Source organism: Gigantopelta aegis, chromosome 1, assembly GCF_016097555.1.
Source record: "Gigantopelta aegis isolate Gae_Host chromosome 1, Gae_host_genome, whole genome shotgun sequence".
Classification (NCBI taxonomy): domain Eukaryota; kingdom Metazoa; phylum Mollusca; class Gastropoda; order Neomphalida; family Peltospiridae; genus Gigantopelta; species Gigantopelta aegis.
The window spans coordinates 31,149,522-31,164,498 of record NC_054699.1 but is presented as its reverse complement, the minus strand read 5'-3'; the positions used below and the strand labels follow the sequence as shown (position 1 = coordinate 31,164,498).

At 35.1% G+C, this 14,977-nt stretch overlaps 1 protein-coding gene across 1 annotated transcript in view; it reads right to left on the bottom strand.

Annotated features, from left to right (window-relative positions):
- Positions 1–4,171: 4,171 nt before the first annotated feature.
- LOC121373667 (myosin-VIIa-like) overlaps positions 4,172–14,977 on the bottom strand; it is a 66,221-nt gene continuing 55,415 nt past the window's right edge. The window contains exons 26-29 of the mRNA XM_041500391.1: positions 12,958–13,080; positions 12,050–12,133; positions 7,684–7,803; positions 4,172–5,974 (exon numbers count right to left, since the gene is read on the bottom strand). Of these exons, the coding sequence (XP_041356325.1) occupies positions 5,864–5,974; positions 7,684–7,803; positions 12,050–12,133; positions 12,958–13,080 (438 nt within the window). The 3' untranslated portion in view covers positions 4,172–5,863. The remainder of the gene's footprint in view (positions 5,975–7,683; positions 7,804–12,049; positions 12,134–12,957; positions 13,081–14,977) is intronic.

Sequence of the window (14,977 nt, the reverse complement as noted above, 5' to 3'; positions counted from 1 at the left end):
CCAACATTTTGTAATTTTTACATATAGTCTTAGAGAGGAAACCTGCTACAATTAGTAGCAAGGTATCTTTTATATACACCATCCCAGAGACAGGATAGCACATACCACTACCTTTGATATACCAGTCGTGGTGCACTGGCTGGAATAAGAAATAGCCCAATGGGCTCACCGACGGGGATCGATCCCAGACCGACCGCGCATCAAGCGAGCGCTGTACCACTGGGCTATGTCCCGTCCCGGAGGACAATTAGAAAGAAAGAAAGAAATGTTTTATTTAACGACGCACTCAACACATTTTATTTACGGTTATATGGCGTCAGACATATGGTTAAGGACCACACAGATTTTGAGAGGAAACTCGCTGTCGCCACTACATGGGCTACTCTTTCCGATTAGCAGCAAGGGATCTTTTATTTGCGCTTTCCACAGGCAGGATAGCACAAAGCATGGCCTTTGTTGAACCAGTTATGGATCACTGGTCGGTGTAAGTGGTTTACACCTACCACTGAACCTTGCGGAGCACTCACTCAGGGTTTGGAGTCGGTATCTGGATTAAACATCCCATGCCTCGACTGGGATCCGAACCCAGTACCTACCAGCCTGTAGACCGATGGCCTAACCACGACGCCACCGAGGCCGGTTTTTCTCTGCAGTGCATCGTGCGTCAATACACTGTACAGACATGAATAGTTCTGTGATTCCATTTCCAGGTCAACGTAAGATGGCGGAAACCAGAAAGTCATAAAATCGCTGCATCCATTTTCATTTATTAGGCATAATCATTAATTAATATTTCAACAGTTAAGCATTCCGATATACATCCTTCTGACACATAAACCTTATATCATGGTTTTATCTCTTTAAAAATACTAAATTATAATTTGTTGGTTTCGCCCATAAAAGATCATATCTAATTAAATTAACTTCAGACAAATAGCACATAGTCGTGATTACGGTTCTAGGATAATTTAATGACGCATGTAAAATATTTCAACATCCAAAATGTCTATGGCATGATTTTCATAATGTGTACAAATAAAACGTCGATTACTAACATTTGCTAGCCGAATACTTTCAAAATGTCATGATTAGTAGTAATATAGTTTTAAATACAGTACATCAGTTGGTCATATTTTAGAGACAGGCAGTCACACCAGCTGTAACCATGCGTAAATGAATAAGCTATCCTGTTACAGACATTGATGTAAAAACAAATATACAGATATATATACATATAGGTATATACATAATACAATACATAGATGTGAAATATATAAATATTTATACACAGGTGTCACACCAGTTGTAATCATGCGTAAATGAATAAGCTATCCTGTTACAGACATTGATGTAAAAACAAATATACAGATATATATACATATAGGTATATACATAATACAATACAGATGTGAAATATATAAATATTTATACACAGGTGTGAAATATGTAATATAAGCTATACTAGATATACTGCACAGGAACGTTTAGATGGGGTATTTGCATTGTTACACTGAACTACATGCATTATTCAATAGATATATAGATATAGATATAGATATAGATATAGATAGATAGATATATATATATATATATATATATATATATATATATATATATATATACCAAAACACTAAAGCCTTTAATCAGTACTTATATACTGCATCACATAAGAAACGCGAATGTTAATTTAGTGTTTCTTTAATTTATTTTAAAATACTCAAACTAAATCATATTAGAAATTATGTCTCTTAAAATTATCAATTTCTTCTGCACATTTTAGGCTCATTTTAACAGTTTGTTTACGGAATTAATGTGTTCATATATATATATATATATATATATATATATATATATATATATATATATATATACTAGTATATGTATATAGAGGGATAGATATAGATATAGATATAGATATAGAGCTAGAGATAGATAGATAGATAGATAGATAGATAGATAGATAGATATATATATATATATATATATATATATATATATATAAACACACACACACACACACACACACACACACACACACACACACACACCTGGAAATTACTTAAGCTCCACCTAGTTTTGACCACGTGACATAATTCGCAAGTAATTGTGAACATTTCGCGGATACAAAACACTGAAATTAATATTCTGTGTACACAGATGATCTTGCAAGAAACTGACAGGAATCACTGTCATTAATTCAACATTTATACCGTCATTAATTCAATATTTATACTGTCATTAATTCAATATCTATACTGTCATCAATTCAATATTTATACTGTCATTAATTCAATGTTTATACCGTCATCAACTCAATATTTATACTGTCATCAATTCAATATTTATACTGTCGTTAGATCAATATTTATACTGTCATCAATTCAATATTTATACTGTTATTAATTCAATATTTATACTGTCATTAGATCAATATTTATACTGTCATCAATTCAATATTTATACTGTTATTAATTCAATATTTATACTGTCATTAATTCAATATTTATACTGTCATTAGATCAATATTTATACTGTCATTAATTCAATATTTATACTGTCATTAGATCAATATTTATACTGTCATTAATTCAATATTTATACTGTCATTAGATCAATATTTATACTGTCATTAATTCAATATTTATACTGTCACTAATTCAATATTATTTAATGTATTCTAGGGAAAAGGACAGAAACCGTAATTATGCATAGAAATGTATTTTACTACTTACAGCGAGAAGTGGGGAAAGAAAACAAAAACTTTCCCTAGAGAAAGAAAAACCCCACAGTTCTTCCCCTTGATACGTTTTGACGTCATAATCAGTGTTTCACTACGGGCTTTGACGTGTTAGGCAACTGTTAGGCTCTTAGGGAACAACAAACAACCATAACTGTTTATCCTTTCAATCGGGTTGTCATGTCAACAACTAACTTACGTCATCAGTGATACGTACATCACAGCTATGCCTCGACGCTGTCTCTTGTTCTCAACTTGAAAACTTGTTTTCAATAACAGTATCGTTTGACAATCTTCCATAAAATTATAAAGATGGATAGTGGGTAATAAACAGAATACCCAACTCTACTCGGCAATACCGTTTATCTTGCACTCGTGAATTGATGTTGTCCTTCCCTTGCCAAAGGTTTGGAAAGGATAACATCAATTCACTCGTGCAAGATAACCGGTATTGCCGCGTAGTTCGTTGAATATTCTCCAAATAATTAACTTTGAAGCTTCAATCCTACTGATGTGCTTCCCATAAGGTCTCACTACACAGATGTCATCTGCCATTGAAACCCATGTTAAATTACCCAACTTAAACGAAGATTCCCAATAGAACAGGTTCTCATTGGCACTAACAACATTGCGAACGTACATTATATAAGCATTTATTTTCACTCCAAAATTGAGAACATTTCCGTCTCAGTTGTTTGGGGTCTTTTTGCTGTTGTTTTTTTGTTGTTGTTTTTCTGTTATATGACCGCATCTGGCGGTAGTACCGGTCCGACCAGGTAGTTCATTAACCGATTCACTCCGGCTGTCTTTTGCGCTATAAACCCATGTCCCAACAGTTCAATGCATAATATTACAAAATAATATGGGCAAAATACAGCCAGAACGCTTACCATTAAACACATATATTGTTTTAATTCTTCGTCATTTCCTAGAAATGAATATGTGAACCATAACTTGTGATACAATTAGGAACTATAGTGGACCGTCATCAATGAACTCTCACCCGGAAGTGATCTGTGTAGCAAAGTAATTTATTCATGCCATCTCGGTTAATGAGGCAGTATATGCAGAATATGTAATAACTCTCAATATCAGGTCCAAACCACCTTTTTGGATGCAATACAATTCTGGTGGTGCGTAATTAATTTCCAGGTGTGTGTATATATATATATATATATATATATATATATATATATATATATATATATATATATATATATATATATATATATATATATATATATATAAAAGTAGGGGAACTCTTAAAGTAGGGGACTTTACAATTGCCAAAATTGTAAGGTATATTAGCTGTGGGGAATGGTTATATGATAATTGTGAATTAATTGGGCAAACATTACCACAGGTAGTTCAGTATTACAGTACGTTTTATGACCACCAAAGATCTTGAAGGACGATTGGGGTCAGTAGTGAAATTTGAAATTCAAACAATAAAAATGATAAACCACAAAACAATAACAACTGTATCAACAGAATGAAAATGATTGACAGAAATAATGTTCCACAGTAATTAATCGACCTCCCTGGAAATTGTCAAAATAGAGAATGACATCCCACGCACGTACAAACTATGGAATGTGTTTCGGTGTGTTGATAAACAGACCTGAACTTTCTTTACTAGGATGTCTGTGGTAAAAACGTATGTTCGGTCTAATAGTTGATATTAACATTAATATTTCAGGTTCCCCTACTTTTTTTGAAGAGTATATACTTTTTTCATGATGTAGTTAGTTCAGTCCATAGTCTATCAAAATGGCCCTAAAATGGCCACAAGATATTGATAATGTTAACACAAAAAAACTAACGGAGTGTATTAAGATATTCGCGATTATTCAGTATATAATTATAAGCTATGCTTGTGGGTCACCTAGATAGATATGATACATATTCTATATGTCCTAGAAATGTATGTGAGATATTCCACGAGGAGTAGTCGTGTATCTCTGGGTACACGGACCCTGTTCACACCAGCTGATATCAACAACATTACTTAAGGAAAAAAATTCTATAAATGTGGCAAATAAAAATATATCTTCTTCCGTTGTACGGTGTCGACGTTCTAATAATTTGCGACAAGGCCAAACAAAATAAGTTTGTGGTCTCTGGTTAGCGCGCGCGTCAATATTTGGGGGTTTTTAATTACCCGCGGTATGACGTTGATTTTTGTTACGGGTTTCTTGCTATGACGTTAAAACCGCATTTGGAGCCAAAATGCCATCGCGCATGTACTAGGACGTGTATTCTGATTTCAATTTAAATATGCCCCTTTTTCAGTATCAAATATACCCACCTTTTCTGTGCAATCCATGCTTTTAAAAACGAAAAGAAAAAAAAGCTGCATCGCTGCGATTCTGGAGCTTTTGTCTACTCAGAGACCTACTCTTTTTTTTTTTTCTTTTTTTTTTTTTTTTGGTGGTGGGGGTGGGGGGGTTGGTTGGGGTTTTTTGGCCTAAGCACAGCTGTTTCTTCACATATATTGTACGAACAACAAATTTTACACGCTTTTCAGACTTGATCTTGTCTGAAGTTCTACAACTCATTATGTATATCATAGTCAAGTTCTTTTGTTTAATTTATTTTCATACCTCAGGCTGTCTGTCAAGGGCAGTGAGTTACTGCAGTGATTAGATATTTGTGGTTAACGAGAGAAACGTCTGTGTAGCGGCCTTTACATCTGTCCTTTGAGTCATTGAACTCTCTCTCTCTCTCTCTCTCTCTCTCTCTCTCTCTCTCTCTCTCTCTCTCTCTCTCTCTCTCTCTGTCTGTCTGTCTGTCTCTCTCTCTCTCTCTCTCTCTCTCTCTCTCTCTCTCTCTCTCTCTCTCTCTCTCTCTCTCTCTCTCTCTCTCTCTCTCTCTCTCTCTCTCTCTCTCTCTCTCTCTCTCGCTGGGAACCGCTTACCAGGTAACGAACCCTGTACCCACTAGCCTTAAGACTGATGGTAGTTAAGTCTTGTGACGTAGTATGATGGACACACAAAGTGTATATTGACGTCAGAAATAAAAGCACCATTCTGCCTAATAATCTTCTGTTTTGCTTGAAAACTATTCTAATTAAGGCCTGATAATTAAGGAGTGATCTTGCGTCATCTGTTAGCGTTGTGACGTCATTCAACAATGGCTTTCTCCTATTGGATAACCCGAGAATCCCTGCTTGCGTCGCATCTGATCATTCATGAGCCAGCCAATGTACGACATTAAAACATCGTCCATGTTGTGCCCCTGAAACGGAAGAAGGAAGGAAGTTTTTTATTTAACGACACACTCAACATATTTTATTTATGGTTATATGGCGTCGGACATATGGTTAAGAACCACACAGATATTGAGAGAGAAAACCCACTGTCGCCACATGAGCTACTCTTTTCGATTAGTAGCAAGGGGTATTTTATATGACAGGATAGCACATACCACGGCCTTTGATATACCAGTCGTGGTACACTGGCTGGAGCAAAAAAGTAGCCCCATTGGCCCACCGACGGGGATCGATCCCAGACCGACCGCGCATCAAGCGAATGCTTTACCACTGGGCTACGTCCCGTCCCCTAAAACGGAAGCAAATGCGCATTCGAATGTTTGTAATGCTAGTGTCAGACTGTCAACTGTCACGACGACGTTTGCGACCTCGACGGGTGCGCTCAGATTAACAACTAATCGGTCGTAGGACAGTTGTAGAAGTCGTGTGATCGGCGAGTTGGCCAACTTCGTTGTGACAGTTGGTAGTCTCAAACTAGCATAATATTACTCACAATATGACATTGTACCCAAAACATTGTATACACTACCATGGAATAACGTGAAGGCACACACAGAACTGATTAAATCGATAGCCTCTTTCCAAACATAATATAATAAGAAGAATAGTAATAATAATAATAGTAATAATAATAATAATTTTTCTTTTGAAATTAAATTATATTTGCAGTTTTAAAATATAAATTTTTGGAAAGTGATCAAATGTGTCAATTATTTTTGTTCTTATTTCCTTTCTTTTTTCCATCTTCTTCCCTTCTATTTCTTCATCACATCATCATCATCATCGTCACTATCATGGTGGTTATCATCACCATCATCATAATAATCATCAGTATTATTATTATTATAAATCATCATCATCATCATCATTTTATTATAGCATAATCATCATCACCACTGTAATCATCATTATTTTATTATTATCATCATCATCATCATCGTCATCATCATCATCATCTTCACCATCATCATCATCATTATTATATAGCAGCATCATCATGATTATTATGATGATTATGATGATGATGATGTTGACAGTGATGATGATGATGGTGGTGATGATGATGATGATGATGATGATGATGGTGATGATGATGATGGTGGTGATGATGGTGGTGATGATGGTGGTGGTGATGATGATGGTGATGATGATGGTGGTGATGATGATGATGGTGGTGATGATGATAGTGATGATGGTGGTGATGATGATGATGATGGTGATGGTGATGATGGTGATGATGATGATTATGGTGATGATGGTGGTGATGATGACGCTGATGATGATGATGGTGGTGATGATGGTGGTGATGATGGTGATGATGATGGTGGTGATGATGGTGGTGATGATGGTGGTGATGATGGTGGTGATGACGGTGATGATGATGATGGTGGTGATGATGGTGGTGATGATGGTGATGATGATGATGATGATGATGATGATGATTATGATTATGATGATGATGATGTTGACAGTGGTGATGATGATGATGATGATGGTGGTGATAGTGGTGGTGGTGGTGGTGATGATGATGATGATGATGATGTTGATGATGATGATGATGATGAAGGTGGTGGTGGTGGTGGTGGTGGTAGTGATGATGCTTGTGATGATGATGATGATGGCTATTATTAATATTATTATGATCATTATTATTATGATCATCATCATTATATACCAGCTGTGTTTCGAGGAGAATCTTGTTGGTTTGACTTCCTTCCACAATGACGAGGGTGAGTGAGTCCTCGTCATAGGCCCAGTTGGGGATTTTCTGGAAGTCATAGGTAACCAGTATTTTCTGAAATAATCAAACATAACTTATATTACATTAGTATACGTTAGAGTCATACCTAGCAGGGGTGAGGAAAATTACCCCATACACCGAAAGATATGAGAAAGTGACTTCTTTTTTGTTCTTCTTTTTTTTGTCAAATTACTTCCTCCCAATTAGTTTAGCTTTGGTTTGGCTCTGTTATGACGAACAACAAAAGAAAAACGTTTGTTTTATTTAACGACGCCACAAGAGCACATTGATTTTTTATCTTATCATCGGCTATTGGACATCAAACATATGGTCATTCTGACACTGGTTTTTATATGAAACCCGCTGTCGCCACATAGGCTACTCTTTTACGACATGCAGCAAGGGATCTTTTATTTGCGCTTCCCACAGACAGGATAGCACAAAGCATGGCCTATGTTGAACCAGTTATGGATCACTGGTGGGTGCAAGTGGTTTACACCTACCCATTGAGCCTTGCGGTGCATTCACTCAATGTTTGAAGTCGGTATCTGGATTAAAAATCCCATGCCTCGACTGGGATCCGAACCCAGTACCTACCAGTCTGTAGACCGATGGCCTAACCAAGACGCCATCGAGGCCGGTCAACAACAAAAGAAAGACAAATATTCTAATATATACTCTTCAAAAAAGTAGGTGAACTGTAATAAGAATTTACAATTGCCAAAATTGTAAGGTATATTAGTTGTGGGGAATGGTTATATGATAATTGTGAATTAATTGGGCAAACGTTACAACCGGTAGTTCAGAATTACAGTAGATTTTATAACCACCAACGATCGTGAAGGACGACTGGGGTCAGAAGTGAAATTTGAAAGTTGACGGGGTTTTTTATCAGTAAATCGCAAATTTAAACAATAAAAATGACTAAAAATAAAACAATAACAACTGTATGATCAATAGAATGAAAAAGATTGACAGAAATAATGTTCCACAGTGATTAATGGACCTTCCTGGAAATTGTCAAAATCGAGAATGACACCCCACGGACGTGTACGGGGCAACTGCGTGATGCATGTGCAAACTATGGAATGTGTTTCGGTGTGTTGATAAACAGACCTGAACTTTCTTTATCAGGGTGTTTGTGGTCAAAACGTATGTTCGGTCTAATCGTTGATACTAACATTAATATTTCAGGTTTCCCTACATTTTTTGAAGAGTATATACGTTTTTCATGATTCAGTTAGTTCAGTCCATAGTCTATCAAAATGGCCCTAAAATGGCCACAAGATATTGATAATGTTAACACAAAAAAACTAACGGAATTCAAACTTAATAATTTTAAAGAAATTAAAGAAAATTAAATTAATATTTGTGATCCTTTTGTAGTTCTGTATAGTTCAAAACAAATGTGATTTTAAATGTAGCTTAAAGAGTTAAACTGTTCAATCGTGTAAAGTTTTGGTAAATATATATAGAATATCAGGTTACTACGTTTTGATATCGTGGTTATATGGCGAGGTTTAGATCACGGTGTAACAGGCGAGCTTCAGTGAGCCTGTTACACCGTTATCGAACCGAGCCAAATAACCACGATATCAAAACGTAGTAACCTGATATTTTTTTTCATGCAACCACTTTTAAATTATATTTTTGTAATATGTTTCAGTCAAAAGCGGTATAAAATCTATTAGTTTCAATAAGAATTGTTTTTCATTTTTTAGGAATTTATCGATGTATAAAAGTCACAAATGGTATAAAATCGCGTAAAAAATGAAAAACAATTCTTATAATTACAAACAGTACAAGAAGTGTACCTTAAAACACTCAAAAAAAATTTCTTTCGTTCTTACCGTCAACCATGTTCTGTAAATAAGCGTAGGAATACATGTATACATACTATTGGAAATTGTCCGTCTAAAAATAAAAATAAGTATTGAATCAACAAAAACAGTGTATATATCTTTATTTTAACTTATATATATATATATATTCACAATACAACTGTTCTTCAGTAATGTTATCATCAAGTCAAAACTGAAAATAATAAATCAGTTATTAATTAGAACTATTTTTAATCGAGAAAACAGGTCACTTCCTTGTTCTATTTTTAAAACGATCACCGAACTGGGTCATTGGGCTTCTCGCCCATCCAGCTAAAAATAGTTCCAATCGATCTTGGTCTTCCGTGATGACGTATTTTTATGAGGTTTATGGAAGGATAACGCTTGGTTTTTAGTGACGTCAGCCAATCAGAATACAGTAAATTGTATAAATTCGGAAAATTTGTAATTATATGTGTATAAACTACTTCCGGAAGTTGGACAACAACAGGTGCCCAAAAGCATCTTGGGAATGCCATAGCCAGCCTAAAAGTTATGTGTTTCCAAATTTTAAATAAAATACTTTGATTATATTTCAAAGTCTGTTGTGTCACATTACACTTTTTGTACCTTTTTCTGTGAAAATAAACTCAAGTTTATGTTCGACCTGAAGAAGATCTACACCACTGGCTGCTATAGTAACTGTGACGTCAGACGCTGTTCCAATGTAAACATTCTTTGCAGGAAGATTCTTGCTTTTTTATTTCAAAATGTTTAATTCAAAACGTTGGCTAGTTCCGAATGGCAGGGAATAATGGAGAATTGAAAAATAATAGCTAATTTGATGTTACAGGAAGTGTAAATGTTATATTTATTTACGCAGTTCAACAATTATTAATGTAAATAGGTGTTTGATAAATGAGAAAACGATCTACCTGAAAACTTAGCAAACATTCGTCATGCGCACACTTCTTTTCCTAGTGACATGATAACACTTCGAATTATCAGTTAGGGGTTATCAGGTCAATAGGAAGCATGGTTGCATGAAAAATAGCACGTTGCACGCGTTTTGTAAATAACACATATCACACGTGTTAAATTGAAGTAAACATTGCATATCCCACGTGCTTTGTAATATATTTTATCACACGTGGTTTGTAATACCGCATATTACACGTTAAGTTGTAAATATTGTAATTATAACACGTGTTAAGTTCTTGTAAATATCGCATATCAAATGTTTTAAGTTGTAGATATCACACGCGTGAAGTTTTAAATATGGTGCATGAAAAGTGTTGTAAATATTGTGTGTGTATATATATGTATATATATATATATATATATATATATATATATATATATATATATATATATATATATATATATATATATATATATATATATATATATATATATATATACATGTATGTATATACATGTGTATATGTGTGTGTATACATATATATATATATATATATATATATATATATATATATATATATATATATACATATATAAATTTAAATGTGTTTAAATTGTTATAACGAGATTGTGAAATCATTCATTCATTAATTTCAACTTATTTTCGTGCTTATATCCAATTAAGGTTCAAGCATGCTGTCCTGGGCACACACCTCAGCTATCTGGGCTGTCTGTCCAGGACAGTGGGTTAGATGTTAGTGAGAGAGAAGAGGGTGTAGTCGTCTTACACCTACCCACTGAATCGTTAAAACTAGATGCGAACCCAGTACCTACCAGCCTTATGTCCGTTGGCTTAACCACGACACCTCGGAGGCCGGAAATCAAATATCTGAGTGTCAACATTACCCTTACATTTAAATTTTGCCTTCAGTTTTAATAATAGTTTTATTGAAAATCTGATAGATGCCCGAGAATGCTTCCAAAAGCGTTTTTGTGATTCAAAAGCATAAAAAAGGGAATAAAAGTAAAGTTTGTTTTATTTAACGACGCCACTAGAGCACATTGATTTTTAATCTTATCATCGGCTATTGGACGTCAAACATATGGTCATTCTGACACTGTTTTTAGAGGAAACCCGCTGTCGCCACATAGGCTACTCTTTTTTACGACAGGCAGCAAGGGATCTTTTATTTGCGCTTCCCACAGGCAGGATAGCACAAACCATGGCCTTTGTTGAACCAGTTATGGATCACTGGTCGGTGCAAGTGGTTTACACCTACCTACCCATTGAGCCTTGCGGAGCACTCACTCAGGGTTTGGAGTCGGTATCTCGATTAAAAATCCCATGCCTCGACTGGGATCCGAACCCAGTACCTACCAGCCTGTAGACCGATGGCCTGCCACGACACCACCGAGGTCGGTAAAAAAGGGAATACTATCGGTTATATCATAAACTGTATTTAAAATAAGACAAAACGTTTTTGATAAAATAGTCGTCAAAAACATAAGACTGTTGCCGTTGATAATTATGGAAGAGCCCTTAAAGATGATTGGTGTACCTGTGTTTTAGCGTCTATGAGATGTAGTCCCCGCATGTTGATGGCGACGATGATGTTCTTTGGATACTCTTTTCTCGTTCGTTGCTGGAAATAAAGAGACATTTTTAAGTGGTACCTATCTGTGGAGGATAACCAAGAACACAATAAACACCACGTTTGTTAATAGATATCCTTTAAAGAGAGGAGAAATACATGTATTTGTGTTGGTGAAAAAAAAATTAAATCTAGAAAACGTCTTGGAAAGCAAGGATTAGTATGAACCTATACTGATGGAAAGACCAAATGTAATTCACTACTGGAGTAGTTAAAGGCATACTGTCACGGATTTAAGGACCTTATTTCTCTAAAAATGGGTAATAACTAAAAATTACATTAATTCTTGGAAACAAAATCTAGCTATTGCATCACCATAACTGAACCATGATGGATTGAAATCCATGTCAACTCTCTCGGCAATTTTAGTTTTTGAATTATGGACCATTGCCATAATTCAATTATATTTACAAAATATCGTTAATAAATGGAGTATTGGTGGTTAGGAAGATGGTTGAATAAAGTACATTTAGGGACAAATCAAGTTACTTTTGTTCAGGTAATACTTTGTTAGACCATTAAATAGGTCAGTGGTCTGTGACAATATGCCTTTAAATCTGTATAAAATACAGAGATGTATTGTGGCACTGCATGTCAGTACTGTGGGGTTGATGTCTAATAACACGGTTAATTTCCTGATACTTGTGAACATCAAAGAACAAATACAGTTGAAATTTCAAGTGGCATTATTTGTTTTAATCTCATGGAAAGTTAAAGTGTGTTTTGCACCATTGCAGCATATTTATTACTGGTAATGAATTGGAATTATATTGGAAATTCAAAGGAAAATACTCGAGGGTTGATGAACTTTGTACCTTGACTTCGAAGAACACACATCCGTAAGTTGGCTGTTTACTCAATATTCGCAGAAACTCAGTCTTGGCGGCGTCCGAGGTCAGCGGAACGGAATCGTTGTCGTTGTAACACTTACTAACAGTCTGTCAAAACAATCAACAACAAATTAAAATAATATTGGGTCGAATTTACGAAGCTTGTTTTTCTTAATCGCAGGTGTTTAAGGATAGTAAATGTGTGTAGTTACACGTGTGTAAGACATAAACAGGTGTTTAAACATTGTAAATGTGTGTAGTTACACGTGTGTAAGACATAAACAGGTGTTTAAGGATAGTAAATGTGTGTAGTTACACGTGTGTAAGATTTAAACAGGTGTTTAAGCATTGTAAAGGATAGGTGTAAAATGTGTGTGTAGTTACACGTGTGTAAGATTTAAACAGGTGTTTAAGCATTGTAAATGTATGTAGTTACACGCGTGTAAGACACAAACAGGTGTTTAAGGATAGTAAATGTGTGTAGTTACACGTGTGTAAGATAAAAACAGGTGTTACACGCGTTAAGACACAAACATTGTAAATAGTATGTGTGTAGTTACACGTGTGTAAGACAAAAACAGGTTGTTTAAGCATTGTAAATGTATGTAGTTACACGCGTGTAAGTCTAAAACAGGTGTTTAAGCATAAGTAACAGGTGTTTAAGCATAGTAAATGTACGTAGTTACACGTGTGTAAGATATAAACAGGTGTTTAAGCATTGTAAATGTACGTAGTTACACGCGTGTAAGATATAAACAGGCCTTTAAGCATTGTAAATGTGTGTAGTTACACGTGTGTAAGACATAAACACGTAAGACATTGTAAATGTACGTAACACGTCTAAAATAGGTGTTTAAGCATTGTAAATGTGTGTAGTTACACGTGTGTAAGACATAAAACAGGTGTTTAAGCATAGTAAAATGTAGTTACACGCGTGTAAGTTACACGTAAATGTGTGTAGTAAGACATAAACAGGTGTTTAAGGATTGTAAATGTGTGTAGTTACACGCCTGTAAGACAAAAACAGGTGTTTAAGGATAGTAAACGTGTGTAGTTACACGCCTGTAAGACATAAACAGGTGTTTAAGGATAGTAAACGTGTGTAGTTACACGCCTGTAAGACATAAACAGGTGTTTAAGGATAGTAAATGTGTGTAGTTACACGCCTGTAAGACATAAACAGGTGTTTAAGGATAGTAAATGTGTGTAGTTACACGTGTGTAAGACATAAACAGGTGTTTAAGGATAGTAAATGTGTGTAGTTACACGCCTGTAAGACATAAACAGGTGTTTAAGGATAGTAAATGTGTGTAGTTACACGTGTGTAAGACATAAACAGGTGTTTAAGGATAGTAAATGTGTGTAGTTACATGTGTGTAAGACATAAACAGGTGTTTAAGCATTGTAAATGTGTGTAGTTACATGCGTGTAAGACATAAACAGGTGTTTAAGCATTGTAAATGTATCTAGTTACACACGTGTAAGACATAAACAGGTGTTTAAGCATTGTAAATGTATGTAGTTACACGCCTGTAAGTCTAAAACAGGTGTTTAAGCATTGTAAATGTATGTAGTTACACGCCTGTAAGTCTAAAACAGGTGTTTAAGCATTGTAAATGTATGTAGTTCACACGTGTAAGACATTAACAGGTGTTTAAGCATTGTAAATGTATGTAGTTACACGCGTGTAAGTCTAAAACAGGTGTTTAAGCATAGTAAATGTACGTAGTTACACATGTGTAAGACATAAACAGGTCTTTAAGCATAGTAAATGTACGTAGTTACACGCGTGTAAGACATAAACAGGTCTTTAAGCATTGTAAATGTGTGTAGTTACACGTGTGTAAGACATAAACAGGTGTTTAAGGATAGTAAATGTGTGTAGTTACACGTGTGTAAGACATAAACAGGTGTTTAAGCATTGTAAATGTGTGTAGTTACACGTGTGTAAGACATAAACAGGTGTTTAAGGATAGTAAATGTGTGTAGTTACACGTGTGTAAGA